The sequence below is a fragment of the Lactuca serriola genome, chromosome 1 (genome assembly GCF_051521515.1).
Source record: "Lactuca serriola cultivar US96UC23 chromosome 1, Lser_US96UC23_V15, whole genome shotgun sequence".
Classification (NCBI taxonomy): Eukaryota; Viridiplantae; Streptophyta; class Magnoliopsida; order Asterales; family Asteraceae; genus Lactuca; species Lactuca serriola.
The window spans coordinates 194,233,644-194,251,199 of NC_136408.1; the positions used below are offsets into that span (position 1 = coordinate 194,233,644).

A 17,556-nucleotide genomic window follows, 5' to 3' on the forward strand; every position below is an offset into this window, starting at 1 on the left:
GTCTAATTCGGTCAAAATACCCACCCCTACAATTGTAACATAGATAAACTAACTTTCAGTATGCTCCAACAAATTGTATCATATGCACCTAAAGTTATACCGGTCCAACAGATACAAGAACCGAAAAACACAGACTTGTCTCAACCCAACCCCAGACCTGCCTCAATCAGTCCAGTCCAAGGTCCACCGGTTTTTGCCAAATTGGTCTGGTCCGGTCCAACTCAAATGTTCATCATTAAGTTAATGGATATATAAAATAAGATTAATACGGTATTATCTTGAACAATATTAAATCCTCAATTATAAGATTGTATTGATATATAGATGTTTTAATGATCTGTCGATATTACTTATTTACTTTTGTCAACACATCTTTGAAAAGCTGACTGAATTGGAGCATTAACTTTATGTTTGAGAGAAGTTTTAATGTTTTACAGATTGCAAGCAATGTACTTGATATGTTACACGGATAGCAATCACCAATAGACTTACACTCTAATACTCATAATATCAACATATGCTTGCATTCTTTCAACAATAATACAATACGTAACCCATAATATTACCATACTTACATTTCTTTCACACAAAATAGCAACGTACTTACAATCACACAAATATACGTTGCTATAATGGGTAAAAAATGAAGTAGAGAGTTATTATCAGTAAAAAAACAATAACACAGATAAGAATAACACAAAGAAATCCAAACTTTAAATTTCTTACAAAATCAATCCCATCAACATTTTGTAGTAAATATTGTGAAAAAAAAAAAGACAGATAAGAGATATGATGACTTAATGGGAAAAGAAGAGGGCATTAAGTCATTTTTTTTTCTTGTCATATGCCTCAATGTTTTGGGGTTCACATTCTGGACTAAAAAGGCGAACCAATAAAGCGGTCCCCGCACTTACTGTAACCGCTCCAGTACTTGCCCACCTCAGACTTCTTGGAACATTCACTCTTGGACCTGTAACAAACACAATGCAAGAATTAACAACCTACTTTTTATGCAAAAAGTCAGGAACTTAAGGGTGAAAAAGTATAGGGTGCGTTTGGTTGTGGAAAATTTTCCAGTCCAAAAAAAACGGAAATTTTGAAAACGCGTTTGGTTCGTTCAGTTTTCCAAAGTTTTCTAAGAAAATGAAAATTTTCAGTTTTCCAAACTGTATGTAAATTAGAAAAGTGATTTTTATAGTTTTCCAAATTTCTAAGATGGAAAATGAAAACTCCACTCGTTCCAACCAAACGCGTTTTCATTGAAAATTGCAAAAAAAAACTCAACCCTATTTTCTGAAAACATTTTCATAGAAAATGAAAACAGTTTTCCACAACCAAACGCACCCATAATATTCCATAAAAACTATAGTGGTTTTCATTGAATTTAGGCTATGTTTGGCATACTGGCTGAAAAGCTAGCTGGTAGCTGAAAAGCTAGTTGATATCTAAAAAGCTAGCTGATAACTGAAAAGCTAGCTGCTAGGTTATAAGCTAGCTGCTAGGTTATAAGCTAGCTGACAAAAAATAACGTCCGGTAAAAACTAGCTAATAAGCTAGCTAAAAGATATAAAATGACATAAAAGGACATTTAGAAGAATACATTTTTTGTAATTAATGAAGGGTATATTTGGGAAATTTTTAAAAAGCTACTCAAAGTAGCTTTATAAAAAGCTAGCTTATCAGCTACTTTTTGGTTTGCCAAACATGACAATTTAAAAAAGCTCGAAAAATAAACTTGCTTATCAGCTAATTGTGGCGCGCCAAACACAGCCTTAGGCTTAAATATTTGTAGAGAGAGATAAACAGTACTATATATATATATATATATATATATATATATATATATATATATATATATATATAGGACAAACCATAATGCAGACGACATAGGATCCAAAACCCTAAGGCTCCCCCAACACTAAAAACACCAGCAGTATGTCTCATCAATCTTGAACAAGGTTTCGAATCAGATCTCATTAGCTCGCCATCAGAAAAACCAAAAAATCGTCTTAATGCCATTTTGCTTTTTTTTTCTTTTTTTTTTTAAAAAAGGCTTCCAGATAGAAATTAAGTCCTTCAACACGAGCTTCCTCAGAATCAACCTGAATTAAACAAGAAAACAATTGTGTTAAAAACATACTTTAAATGAAGAAACATCAATGTACTTTCATTTACTTGTTTGTGATGGAAAATGAATAATAAGCAAATATGATATTTTGCTTATTATTTTAGGACATATACGAAATTCTCCTAAAGCCTGAAAGTATTTTATAGAAGAGGAAATTTTTTAAATATTTCTGCCATGTAAGCAAGATATATCCCGCATGAATAGTGATACAGCAGAAAAATATGTTGACCTGTGCAAACAATGAGCTTTGAACCCTAGGTTTCTTAGAAATTACAATTTTGGTTAGTTCAAGGCTCAAAATGAGAACTCCAATTAAAAAATAGTACAAAACATATCAGTAACAAAAGGGGTTGAATGCACATTTATTCAACGACTTTTCTCTTATTTTCCACTTTATGTGACAAAACAGTATTTTAGACGAAATATGCAACACAATAGTATTTGATTAAATGTTTATTTATGTAACAATGTATCACTTTTTCACCAACTTACACCACAAAGATTCAATTTTTTACAAACTATGGAACAGTCTTTCATTTTTTTTTACCAATTTATGCAATAAGGTTTCACTCTTTCAACCAATTCATGCAACTTACATGAATAGTGCAACCATATGTCAATTGTCAAATGGTTAAACAAGTAGGTGGTAGAATACTTCATACAAAAACGACTTTCTTGCTTGCATAAACTGGGAACAGATGAAACGTATTTAACCCTAAAAAGCAAGCATGTCCTAAACACGACCATCTGCAACGATTCCCTAAAAACTACTACTACCAAGCGTACAATTTGTAGACTATGCCAAGTTATATCAACAAATTAATCTAACGATTACAAGAAGACGAAAGCAAATTGATGAATTAGGTTAATTATAGCGAAGAAAAGATGAAAAGGATGAGCGAGAATTAGGGATTTACCAGATAAGTTGGAGTTATCGTTGTGATTGGGTGTAAGTGTATTGTAGAAACGTGTGAATCGGTGGCGGGTTGAGGGTTTGGGAAGCGAAGGTTTCTTCTTAAGACCAAAAATCTCCTGGACCAAAGGGACGTGAACCAGTAGCAGTTTCCAGGCCAAAAACCAACCGAAAACAAGCAACGAAAGTACAAAAGAGACGGCGAGGATTGGCCGGAGAATCAGGAGGGTGAAGCGATCTGAATATGAAAGTGAGCACCCAACAAATGATTCCATTCACCGGAGGAAAAAGCTTCTGCTAATGGCCTAATGGACTAAGAGCGTGTTTGGGTAATTGGGTGACTTAGAGGCTGTTTGGTCACGCTTTCAAGAAAAAGTTTGTTTTAGTTTATTACCGATTCTCTTTGGTATAAGTTAAATAATTATTTGGATATTGACATTTATAAAAACAACTTATATGTGTAACCAAGAGTGTTTGGGAAGCTAATAAGTAAAAAAAAAAAAAAAAATTGGCAAACTCAAGAACACTTTTCTGAATAGCTTTTTCATAAGCTTCAAAAAAACATTTTTTTAATAAGCATGTAAAACATGGTTATTTTTTAAAAGTGTTTGGCAAATTTAAAAACACTTTTCAGAATATCTTTTTTATAAGCTTTAAAAAACATTTTTTAACAAACTGTTTATGGTTTTTCAACCAAAATAACTTCAAAAAATATTTTTTAAGCCAAACATTTTTTAACTTATTGACTTATTGACTTTTTCATTATAAAAATTTATCCAAACACCTTGTAAAAAACTCATTTTACCACTACTATAAGCAAATAAGCACTTCTATCTAAAAATATTTTTAGAGTTCAAAAAACACTCACAAACACCCCTTAATTGGGAAATCTGTGAAAAAAATGTCAAAGTTTTGGTTCAGTTTAGGATCTAATCTTAAATTAAATCTATATATATATATATATATATATATATATATATATATATATATATATATATATATAGGTTCAGGTTCATTTGAGACCATTCTACTTTTGTGAGACCGTGACACCAAATCTAAAAATAATTTTAAAATGCAAAATAAATGGAAAATTCCAAAAAAAAAAATTTAATATTATTTTCAGAACTTGAATTAACTAAAAAAATTAAAATAAATAAATAAATAAAATTCCATTTTTTTATTTTGAAAAATACGTGGAATATTCTAATAGAACATTACACTGACATATTCTAAAAAATAATTTTAAAATGCAGAATAAATGGAAAAATCTAAAAATTCTTTTTTAAATATTATTTTCGGAACTTGAATTAACTATAAAAATATAATAAAAAAATAAAAATAAATTCCATTTTTTTTGAAAAATACGTGAAATATTCTAATAGAATATTACACTGTACATATTCTAAAAAATAATTTTAAAATGCAAAATAAATGGAAAAATTCAAAAATTATTTTTTTAAATATTATTTTCAGAACTTGAATTAACTAAAAAAGATTAAAAAAAAAATTAAAAAAATGCGTCTCACGGTCTCACAAAATTAGGCTGTCTCACATGAACCTAACCTTATATATATATATATATATATATATATATATATATATATATATATATATATATATATATATATATAAAGTATTTTTCCTTTCATCGTATTCATTTGAAACTCCTATGTATTTTTTCTTTCATCACATTCATTTGAAACTTTCTTGATTTTTTAATTTTTTTTAATAATGATCATAAGTTGGTTAATAAATTTCAATATTAAAAGAATATTTTAATTCTACTTATAAAGTTATGTTTTCTTTTTTTACTTTTAACATATTATACTTAATTTATTAGTTTTAATATATTATTGGATGTAAATCATTATCATTTTAAATCTACAGCTTTTGAACAATTTGTATAAAATATTTAAATTATAAATTTAAATATAACATTACATGATCAACTTAAATATAAATTTTTGTTTAACTTAAACAACCAAAAAATATTTTGTAAATAGTTAAAAATGATAAATTGCAGTGTCTTTCTAATAATGATTATAAGTTGGTTAATAAAATTAAATAAATATCAAACCTAAAGTGTAATCATTAATAAACTAAATTTTAATATTAAAATAATATATTTACTTCTACTTATAAAGTTATATCTTTAACTTTTAACATATTATACTTAATTTAATAGATTTAATATGTTGTTTTATGTAAACCATTATCAGTTTAAAGCTACAATTTTTGAACAATTTTGAAAAAATACTTAAATTGTTAAATTAAATATAACATTACAGTGTTGATTTAAATATAAATTTCAGTTCCACTTAAAAATTCAATTAATATTTTGTGAATAGTTAAAAGTGATAAATTGTAGTGCTAAATGCAAAAACTAAATTATAATCTCAATTTAACTAAAATATTTCCTAAAGATATTTTATAATTGTTAAAAGTTTACAAATAAGTAGCTTAAAATAACTTAGAATAACAATAGTTAAAAATAACTATATATAAATGATTAGATTGTTACATTAAAAATAAAAAAACAATGTTTGATGTTTTAAATAACTATAATGATAGAAATTAAAACTTTAAGTAAATAAATTTTAAAAATAATTTATTAACAATAACAACAACTATAAATAACGGTTGAGATTATACAGTTATAATCGATGTATATATTATCATATAATTCAAAATAATCAATATATGATATCAATTTAATATACAAATTATTATATCAAATTTAACAACAACGTTATTGTTATATTTAAAAAAAACAAATCAACTATATAGGTGTTTATGTACAACACGCAGACATTCGCCTAGTATACTTATAAATAAATCATTTTTCCTTTCATCACGTTTATTTGAAACTCTCATGTATTTTTCCTTTTACTATATTCATTTGAAATTCCTATGACTTTTTAATTTCTTTCTAATAATGAATATAAGTTGGTTAATAAGGTTAAATAAATATCAAACCTAAAGTATAATCATATATAAACTAAATTTCAATATTAAAAGAATATCATTACTTCCTACTTATAAAGTTATGTTTTTTAACTTTTAATATATTATACATAATTTATTAGTTATAATATATTGTTGAATGTAAACCATTATTATTTTAAAGCTACAAATTTTGAACAATTTGTATAAAATACTTAAATTATTAATTTAAATATAATATTGCAGGGTCAACTTAAATATAAATTTTAGTTTAACTTAAACAACTCAAAGAATATTTTGTAAATAGTTAAAAGTGATAAATTGTAATTTCTTTCTAATAATAATTATAAGTTGGTTAATAATGTTAAATAAATATCAAACCTAAAGTGTAATCATAAATAAACTAAATTTCAATATTAATATAATATTTTTACTTCTACTTATAAAGTTATGTCTTTAACTTTTAACATATTATATTTAATTTATTAGATTTAATATGTTGTTGTATGTAAACCATTATCAGTTTAAAGCTACAAGTTTTGAAGAGTTTTGAAAAATATTTAAATTGTTAATTTAAATTATTACAGTGTCAACTTAAATATAAATTTCAGTTTCACTTAAAAAACCCAAAGAATATTTTGTGAATGTTTAAAAGTGATAAATTGTAGTGCTAAATACAAAAACAAAATTGCAATATCAATTTAACTAAAATATTTCATAAAGATATTTTTATAATCGTTAAAAGTTTTCAAATAATTAGCTTAAAATAACTTACAAAACAATAGTTAAAAATAACTCTATATAAATGACTATATCGTTATATTTAAAATCAAAAAACAATGTTTGATGTTTTAAATAATTATAATGATAGAAATTAAAACATTAAGCAAATAAATTTAAAAAAAAAACTAATTAACAATAACAACAACTATAAATAACATTAAACAATATATTATATTTAATTTTATACATAAGTAACTCGCGGGTAGAAGACATCCAAACGATTGAGATTATGCAGTTATAACACACACACACACACACACACATATATATATATATATATATATATATATATATATATATATATTATCATATAAATCAAAATAATCAATTTAGTATACGACTTATTATATCAAATTTAACAACGTTATTGTTGTATTTAAAAAAAAAACAAATATTTATAAAAATTTCAACTATCTAGGTGTTTCCACGCAAGGTGCGGGCATTCGCCTAGTTTTATTAATGAAAAATGAAAGAAAATCGGTTATTATAATCACTTTAGCCATCTTTTACCTTTTCAGCAGGTTACCTGCTGAGGTGTGCGTCAAATGGATTGTTGGGCTGATGTGGCATGATCTTTCTTTTAAATTTAAAAAATCAGATTTTAAGGGGAAAATGGGTGAGAGGGAATCGAACCCGTAACCTCCCTCTCTAAAACCAAGCTTTTAATCAATTGGACCACAATCCTTTTATATATTTCTCCATTCACGTCTATATATAATAAATGTGGGTCCCACTCATCCTTCTATTCTTCTTTATTGTCTCCTTCACCACCAATATTACCCTCATCGATCCAATCCCCGTTAAATCCCTCCAGGAACTCCATCGCCGACAACCCTTCTTCTCCACCCATTGTCCCACTTTTCCAATCATGTTGGACATCTCTACCGCTCTATATTTCTATTGATTACACACCCAACAAGACAATGTTCTTAAACAGAATCTGATTTCAAGCTTTAAGGTTCAAAATCAAAGTTTTCAATGCTTTTTTATTTGTAAATCGTTGTACGGAAATCAAATCTTGGGTTGTTTGTTGATGCAAAATCAAATGTGCATCAAAACTGAAGTGTCTGGTGAATTTTTGTGTGTGTGTGTTATCTGGTAGGTTAAGGCATAAAAGGGAAAGAAATGAACAATTTTTGTTTCTGGAGAGATCAGGTCTTCAAATCACAGTTCCTTAAGACTCCAGAGATATGGTGGGCGATGATAGTGTAGTAGACCGACGGTCTTAGGGCACGTGTGATTTTTGAATCGATTTTTTGGTAAGCTAAGGTTTAGAAGTGTAAGAGCTACGATCCTATCGACGATAACAGATCCTCAAATCACAAACAGTTTCAGGGTGGGCGGTGGTGGTGCAAAAGACCGTCGATCTTTTTTGTGGTTACCTAGTGTTTTCCGACATGGGTATGGCGTCGGGTCCGGCCAAATAAGGAGTCCCTTAGTCCTTAATTTCGTTTATGCCTTCTGTGACAACCCGAAATTTTCATCCGTACAAACCCTACAGTCAAGCACTTCAAATAAAAGTCAAATACATTTCTGCTAATTTTTAGCCGGTTTAAAGTCCGTTTGAGTGTTTTTAATATTTATTCGTCTAACAAACAAATAAAAGGAAGTATGTACTAGGATTAATGTATAACAAATAAACACTTCCCACCATAACAAGGTGTTTACGGCCAAACTTGGGGAGTTTGGGCCGTAAACTCCTCTTGACCGTGAACTCATGCTTAAGGCATGAGTTTACTCCCCAAACTCTTCACTTTTCACTTCCAAGTTCAAGAACTCCCAAGTTTTCTCTCAAGTATCATAACCCCTCTCTTCCAAATCTTCCAAAATGTAAGTGTTTTCCTTGTTTGATTTGTTGTTATAACCTTTCATCTAGTTGTTATACTCCATTTCATCCATGAATTCTTCATTTTTACTTAGATCTTCAAGTGTTCTTCAAAACACCAAGAACACACACTAGTGTTCTTGGACCTTAAACACCCAATCAAGCTTCTAGATTGTAAGTACACTTATCCTAGCGTGTTATACACTTGAAATGAACTTGTTTGCACCTAGAAAACACAATGAATTACAAGATCAAAGGTGTTTACGGCCAAGGAATGTTCTTGGGCCGTAAACCCTAAATGATGGGACAAAGTGAACCCTAGTCCCTTCCTTAGCCTTGGAAACTAGTCTAGATCACTTCTTTGAAGTGTTTAGGACCTTAAACATTAAAAAGACCATGAACCCATAGAGTTTACGACCGTAAACCCATGAGGAATGGTCCATTGGTCGTAAACTCTATAAAGTGGTGCCATTGTGCCCCTAATGCTTCCTAAGGCTTAAACTTGAAGTAAGGATACATCTTTATGACTTATAAGACCTCAAAACACCAAATTGTACTAAGTATCATGAGTTTACGGCCGTAAACTCATGGGGGGAAATGACCTTAGGTCGTAAAGTCCTTAAGGAGTGGTCCTTGGGCCATAAACTCAAATGCAATGCCATACAACCTTTAGATGCAACCCTTTGGTACATAGAGCACTTGAATCAAAGTGTTTTCATGTCCTAGGGTGTCTTAACTTAGTTAATTAGTTGTTAAATGACTAACTGGATACATATATGTGTTATTATATGTTATTTAGGATCATTGTGTGTGTTCAAGTCTTCACTTGACACCTAGCACCTTGTCCGACACTTCCATCCAATCCACTAACTACAGGTGAGTTCATACCCCTTAATTAACCTTTTAAATATTTTTAAATGAATTTTTTTTGGGGGGGGGGGGGGGGGATACAAGTTGAATCATATTAGTTATTATATCAATCACATGTGATTAATAACTAGTACACAAATGGATTTACTACGCTTTTAGCTGTTTTACCAAGCATACTACTTCAAATGACTTCCTCAAACGTTTTTACATGTTAAACTATTTTTCAAACTGTCTTACATACTCTATCTTTCCTTTCAAACTCTGTTACAATTGTTTTTCAAACAAAGGATTTCTTATACTTTAAACAATCTGCTTTTAAATCATTTTATAAACTGACATCAAGTCATCAATTCTTATTTATTAAACTTTTCAAAGGTTTTACAAAAGTTCTTTTAAACTTTTATATTGTCAAATGAATGCCTATATATTATGTATACATACATAGACATAAAAGTTCTATCAGTCAATTCATTACCTTTGGGTAGCAAAGGCATACTTTCGGTTATACACGTACATTACTAGTAACCATAATAGGTATAGTTAGGAGATACTACTTACTATTCCTAGTACAAGGAATCACACAAGAGTCAGATCATTCATGAGTCTATACAAATATATTATATACTATATGAAGAGATACTATTACATAATATATGAAGAGATACTATTAAATACTATACAAAGAGATACTATTACATACTATATGAAGAGATACTATTACATACTATATGAAGAGATACTATTACATACTATACGAGACTGACCATTTTACACCCGGCTGTTAGCTACAGTGGGAAACTGCACATCGACGGATGTCTTCGGTTGTACTGTTCGGCGAGTTACCACGCCGTGTTTATCCTAAGACAAAAGGATACGATTCCAATAATTATATTATTTTCCTTATTACCTTTGTTTTGTGACACATTCACATAATCGATGAGGTAGACTAGATTTTAATAATAATAGTTGTACAAGGGAAAAACTTCATTTTTGCAGAGGTTCAAACCTTCAAAACAGTCGGGTCTTAGTAAAAGACTACTTTTTATACTAGTAGGAAATATGAGATTTTCTAGGATTTTTATACTTATACAAACTTTTTCTCAAACAATTACAAGTCTTTCATTACAATTTTTACAAATCAATGACACTGAAATACTTATGAATTCACCAGCTTTATGCTGATCTATGCTTTCAAAATAACTTGTATTCTCAGGTCACCAGTAGACAGGTACGATGACCAGGTTTTGAGAAGACGGAGCAGTCAAGACTCGTCTTTTATTTTGATTACTTATTTTCATGTCTTTTTCTATGAAAGAACACACATGTATTAAAATCTTACTATTAATGCAATGGATGATGTTGTTGCTTGTTTACTACTTTACACTGTTGTGATACTTTACATGACGTCCTCCGCCCCAGAACGTTTCCGCCGTTCTTGGTTTTGGGGTGTGACACCTTCCCTCCACAAGCCTTGGATTAAAATCTCTCTCCTATCTCCTAATTTATTCTCTTGCTAGTTTTGGTGCGATTTCATTAGAGGCATGACACTTGTGGTAATTGCTTCCAAGAGATCAACAAAGACGAATTCTAGTTATTTACTATAACAACTAAAATGTATATAATCCTAAAACCCTATCTTTCTTTCTCTTTCTCTCTCTCTCTCTCTATATATATATATATATATATATATATATATATATATATATATATATATATATATATATATATATATATGTGTGTGTGTGTGTGTGTGTGTGTGTGGTGAGATTTAATAGAGAACTATTATTAACCATAGAACCAAGGAACCAATATTTTTTTAAACTTTTAGAACTTATTTTATATAAAAAACTAAAAATACAAAAATTTATAACTTTTTATCTTTTTTTTCAATGATATCAAATTCGATTAAAAAATATTTTTTTTCGTCAAGTTCACAGTGTGAATGTGTGCGAATTCACAATGTGAATCTGAATTCACACGGTGAATCCAGAAAATATATAAACATTCACAATGTGAAGTTATGAATTTAGATACTTTTAGTTTTTTTCGATAAAGAATAAGCTCTAAAACTTGAAAATATATTTGGTTTCTTGGAAAATCGTTAATAATTGTTCTCTATTGAACTTTTCCACACACACGTATATATATATATATATATATATATATATATATATATATATATATATATATATATATATATATATTAAGAATATTAAGTTACATTTCGGAACAGTTTTGTGATCAATCATTAATTTCATACTTAAAAATGTCATAACTGTAATTTTATAATCACGACATTTGTTAGTTCGCATGTATAAAAATTCAAGACTGCTTCTTTTACTAAAACATTATATTTAATATTAGTAAATGACTTCTATGATTTTTTGTCACTTCCCGTTTGGTACACAAGAAAAAAAAAGAGAGGACAAAATTTAAACATCATGTTTCCTTGATGAAGTATAATAGGACCAAAAAATGAGTTTTTCTAATTATGGTTTTCCTTGGATTGTAAGCAACACAAAAACATCAAAAAAAATGAAAAGAAAAATGAAGATCTACTATTTTTTATATTCTCAAACGTATATTCTCAAACAACAAATCGCATCAACAGCATATGTAACACCTGTTTTTCATAAACATGTATTACTATGTAAGAATGGACAAAGATTAGTGAAGAAAGTTTGGAAATTGTATAAAAATGCAAGAAAATAGCAGAGTAGATTGCTATATTGTGTAAAATATGATAAATTGGAAATAACTAAGCAAAAGGGTTATAGACTTGGAATATGATCACTAATATTCTAAAAAGATTTCGAGGACAACATCTCTTTCAAAAGGAGTGATTGTAACAATCCAAAATAAATCAGAATACTATGTTGTATGAATAGTTTGACTAAAAGGGTAAGTTGGTCATTTTTTTAGAAAATCACGAGATAATGAAGATTTAATCTTGAAAAATTGTAATGATATGTTTGAGCACATTGTAGGATGATTTATAATGTTGGTTAAGTGACTTAAGTCACTTAATTCTGTAATAGAGCAAAAAGGGAAAAATGGGAAAAGTTGGTGTTTAGAGCTTTTTGCATGACTTAATGGATTAAGTTTTGTATGAATTGAGCAAAAAGTAATTATATATTATTGTAGCACTTGTTAATACCTTAAAACATCATTTACAACAATGCATTGCAGAGTAAATAATCCGATCAATGAATTGAAAATGTCACACCTAAGGGCGGGTCGTAAGCTAACAAACTCTTCTAAAACATGAATCAGTCAACATTATTTCCTCACATTCAGCCAATTGAATTGGTCAACATGAGATACGCTATATATTGCATATCCTCTCTCATCTCATTCAACACGACATTTCCTTCAACCACTCACCATCTCAGTCGCTCTTAAAATCAGAAAACCCTAAGATGCCCTCTTCTACCTACGTTCTCCAGGTAATATTTCACAATCGTTGTGTTGCCCTCACAACTATTGATTTTGTGTTGCCTTCAATCTGCAAATGGTTTCGATATAAGGTTAGATCGAAGCCCTATAAGCTCACAACCACCTGCTACTTCGTTCATCAACATTCTTTTTCTGTTTTTTGGTGTCGTAACGATATTGTGTGTTTGATTTATCAATGTTAATTTTACAAAAATGTCATTCTATTCCCTATTCCTGATATCGATAACTCATCCATTACCATTACTATTATAGGGATACATATGAGGCATCAAACAATCTTAAACTAAAGATTGTACAAATAAGGATTTGGCAAAGAGACAAGTGGTAATGGCTACATATCTCATTGATAAATGAACACTTAGAGTAGGAATCGAGAAGGTAGTATTGCTATCTGTGACAGAAATTCCATTCCACCTTAAATTCCATGTTTGATGGATTTCACATTTATGATTACGAGATGATGATGAAGCTGATATAGTTGATTGTTGCACATTAAAAGTAGAAAACGTAGAGCCACAGCCTCCAAATATCCTCAAGGTAACTTATACATAAAAATATTCTGAAAATGAAAAAAAAAAGCTAATTTTGGCTTTTGATGTTTTTCCAGTTTGACTTTCTTGGTAAAGATTTAATAAGATACCAAAACGAGGTTGAAGTTGAGCCACTGTCTTCAAAGCAATCAACAATTTCGAACATATGAGTATCAGTCTTTATTATAGGGCATTTTTGATTTTTTGATGATAGGGATGAGGAGGGCGTTAACGTCTTTTTGGGATTAATTGCATAAACATCTCAGGGAAGAAGGGTAGTGAATATCTTTTTGACAAGCTGGATACAAACACATTGAATACTCATTTAAAGGAACTCATGTATGGCTTCACATCTAAAGTTTTCCGTACATATAATGCATCCATCACATTGGATGATATGGTAACATTAATACTAACATCACTTTTTTTATTTGTGTTGTATTAGATAAATTAGGCCAAATTTGTAAAAAGTTAAAGCTAAATGGGGACACCTCTTTTCCTGTTGTGTTGCAAGAGATACTTGATCCTTCAATTTAAAAAGAACTAGCACCATTGTCGACCTTTTCTAAGGCCCCTTCTTGATCTGCTTGGGTGCTGCTGTTGATGTTAAAAAAAAAAAAAAAAAAGCTTCTAGAGTAACGAACATTATGCCCTTCGATGTCATTTAAAGCTATAAACGGTGGGTGCTGTCTCAAAATGAAGAAAAAGGATGAGAATTATTTAATAAAAAGTTAAATTGGTATAAACAGAGTTTTTTTTAATGTTTAGTAGGAGCAACAAAAAAAGACACTCAACTTTTTATAATTACTTAGGCTAGATGTGAAAAATGGATATTTAAGTTTTATAATTACTTTGGTTGAAATTCAAAAAAGAAAGGTTTGTCTAAGTTCAAGATACAAAAAGTAAAGGTGTTGAGGCTTTAACAAGTGGTTGTGGATACACAATTAAGTTTTCGAGTGTGGATTTGTAGGATGGGGAGTCTTGTAGGGGCCCACAAAGCGATGATTTGGTTGGGATTTTTATTTCGGTTACTGAGAATCAATATGCATTGGTTTTTCAACATCGTCTTGGTAGTCAGGTAATGATATTATTGTGAAAAATGCAAAAGGAAAAGGGTTGAATGCATGGAATAGAACATACTTTCATTTATTTTTATTGGTAGACGTTGTGATCATTTGTAATCTTTTTCAGGGGTTATGACCTTCCTGGTGTACTATGTGAGGACAATAGCAACCATAAATGAAGACAGTGTACTTATGGGTCTAATTCCAAAATTTTCAAGCAACCCCTCCGTAAAGGCAATGTACTTATGGCGTTATACCAACAATAGCTTCAGAATATCCCAAAGTCTTCAAGCATACATCAGACCATGAAGTGTGTTGCCCCTACAAAGAGGAATATGCTCCTCCTATGCATGAAGGCAATGTTCTTACGGGGCTATACCAAAAACTGCATCAAACTATTCTAAAGTCTTCAAGAATACATTAGACCATCAACCATAGACAACCAGTAATAAAAACTATAGCCTCCACCACCGTACCACTATTTTCCTCTATTGCTTACCCTATCCCTCTCTGTCTCTCTAAAAACCTCCTCACTACTGCCACATATAAGTTTCTCTAAAAAGAACCAACACCACTGCTGACCTTCTCCATCTCTTTGACTGTATGTGAAACTATATATGTATGCTTACAAGTCCTGAAATGGACTGTTGGTTTTACTTTTCACTGATTTCTTTGTTTGGTTTGGTTGTAGGTTTAACGAAGTTTCAACAATCCAATCTTCAACTGGGTAAGTCTATTTTCTTAATTTTGTGTTGGTTTGGTTTCCTAACTATGGTTGCCATTTAAATTTGATAATTATTGGTTTAGCTATATCTCTCTTTCAGGTTTTTAGTACTCATTTATTTCTAATGTAGACAATCTATGTGAAGTAATCTACATACAAGAGCTCCCCAGAATTTACCAATAAATGAAGATCAAACCTCGAGAATATAAAGCATGGAAAACTCAATTCAGACTAATGGTTTTCTACTATATGTATTAGTGTTGTTGCTAGTCAACGTACAACATCTCTTCTGTGACAACCCGAAATTTCTATCTTGTAAAGCCATTCAATTAAATGAAAAGTCATACATTTTTCTGTTGACTTCTAACTTTGTTAAGGGTCTGTATGAAAGTTCTAAGCCTAGTATATTCAAGGGTTGTGTGCTAGGATGTGTTAACTTAAGTTCGTTAAGTTGAAATCAAGTCGGAAACACCTTCACTAGGAGTTCACAACCGCAAACTAGGGTTTACGGTCGTAAACCCATGGCCAGCCGTAAACCCCTCTCTTATGTGTGAAGTTTCTTCATTATTCTTCATTTCTCACATCTCCAAGTCAAGAACTCTCATTTCTCTCTCAAGTCTCATCAAGAATATCCCCCTTGATCTTCAAAATTGTTAGTGATTCTTCCATTCTTTCTTGATATCCTTCTTATTCAAGTGACACTATATGATTTCATCCATAAATTTATCTCTTTTGGGTTTAGATATTCAAACCACAAAGAACAGCAAGAACACACACTTGTTCTTGGGGCCGAAAACACCTCCAAGACTTCCATTAAGTAAGTATCCTTTCCTTATACTTGTTATCCATTAGAAGCTCTTGATTTCCAACCAAGAAACAACCAAATTTGGATGATCTTCAAGAGTTCTCGGTCCTGAATCCTTCATGTGTCCGTGAAACCTTCATAAGATCTTGATATGGCCGTGAACCCTTCTTAGTCCATAAGGTGGTCGTAAACCCTTCATAGGATCAAGCCTAGGGCCGTAAACACTTCATGTGTGACCGTGAACACTCATTGGCCGTGAACACTTCATGTGTGGCCGTGAACACTCTTTGGCCATGAACACTTCCTTGTGTGGCCGTGAACTCCTTTCATACAATCACATATGATTGTAACACTTCATTTCAAGTGTTTCCTTGTCCCTAAGGATGTTTCCCTTACATGTTTAGTTGTTATATACACTAATTACATGCATATATGTGTTATTATATGCTTAATAGGATCCTTTTGTGCTCAAGACATCTTTGGGCATACTTAGCATCCTATATCGATCTTTTATCCGAATCACTCACTACAGGTGAGTTCATACCCTTACAAATACGCTTTTAAATACTTTTAAATGATTTTAGGGGGGGGGGGGATACAAGTATAACACAATGAAATTGTGTTAATCATTTTACATGTGAAAACAACATTTAAAAGGATTTCTTATACTCAAACTTGTTGAAAACTCTTTTAAAGCTTTTATAAACTTCTTTATATATCAAATTATATTTTTCTATCTATTTACGTATAAGTATGCTTTAACAGAATTAGGACTATTGCTAGACACCTTGACTCCTGTTCCTTGTTTGGTTGTGGGCTTGAGGTAGGATCATTAGTCCGAATGTCGATTACATCATAGTTATACTTATTGAATAGGTATGTGAATATTAAACCCATTTTAAGGATTATACTTAACTTAGTTGCTTGGTAAGTAATTGAGTCTTTTCTATACATCAGTAACAGTCAAAGAGTTATACTAATAAACTATAATAGGTGTAGTTTAGTGGATTACTATTTACTATTTCTAGAACAACGAATCTTACATGAGTCAGTTCATACATGAGTCAGTTCAAACATAATATAACTAGAACAGAAGGAACATACTATTACAAGAACAGAAGGAACATACAATACACTAGAACAGAAGGAACATGCTATACAAATACAATAACAAAGATAACATTAATATGAGCGACTACTTCATGGCATATCAATATACTGTTGTGTCACATTTTGTAAGCAGAGTCTCCTAGAGGGAGAGTGTGAATTTGTGTATAGATCTATACGGGATTGACCATCATACACCTTGCTGCTAGCTACAGTGGGACTACAAGTCTACGGGTGACAAATGTTATACCGTTTCGATGTCTTTGGAATGTCGTGTTTTATACTAGTCAATCAAGCATGGTTATAATCTCATCACATTTTACCTTAATTAAACAAATATGTTTTAAGGTAGTTAGCACTTCAGTAGTTACTATATACAATACTACTGCACATCTTTATTTTCCCATT

The 17,556-nt window shown here is 30.3% G+C and overlaps 2 protein-coding genes across 2 annotated transcripts; both read right to left on the reverse strand.

Annotated features, from left to right (window-relative positions):
* Positions 1-496: 496 nt before the first annotated feature.
* On the reverse strand, positions 497-2,019 carry LOC145102425 (40S ribosomal protein). The gene is made up of 2 exons (XM_079039823.1): positions 1,872-2,019; positions 497-970 (listed from the first exon to the last, which is right to left on the reverse strand). Exons 1-2 carry the CDS (start codon positions 2,017-2,019, stop codon positions 825-827), a joined length of 294 nt encoding a protein of 97 aa, XP_078895949.1. The 3' UTR covers positions 497-824.
* On the reverse strand, positions 1,963-3,397 carry LOC145102435 (uncharacterized). Its single transcript, XM_079039834.1, has 2 exons — positions 3,046-3,397; positions 1,963-2,102 (listed from the first exon to the last, which is right to left on the reverse strand). Exons 1-2 carry the CDS (start codon positions 3,314-3,316, stop codon positions 2,098-2,100), a joined length of 276 nt encoding a protein of 91 aa, XP_078895960.1. The 5' UTR covers positions 3,317-3,397; the 3' UTR covers positions 1,963-2,097.
* Positions 3,398-17,556: the final 14,159 nt, after the last annotated feature.

Coding starts and splice junctions, on each gene's coding strand:
- LOC145102425 (XM_079039823.1), bottom strand. CDS start 2,019: ATGGCATTAAGACGATTTTTTGGTTTTTCTGATGGCGAGCTAATGAGA. Junction 971..1,871: donor CCTATGTCGTCTGCATTATG/GTTTGTCCTATA, acceptor TGTTTGTTACAG/GTCCAAGAGTGAATGTTCCA.
- LOC145102435 (XM_079039834.1), bottom strand. CDS start 3,316: ATGGAATCATTTGTTGGGTGCTCACTTTCATATTCAGATCGCTTCACC.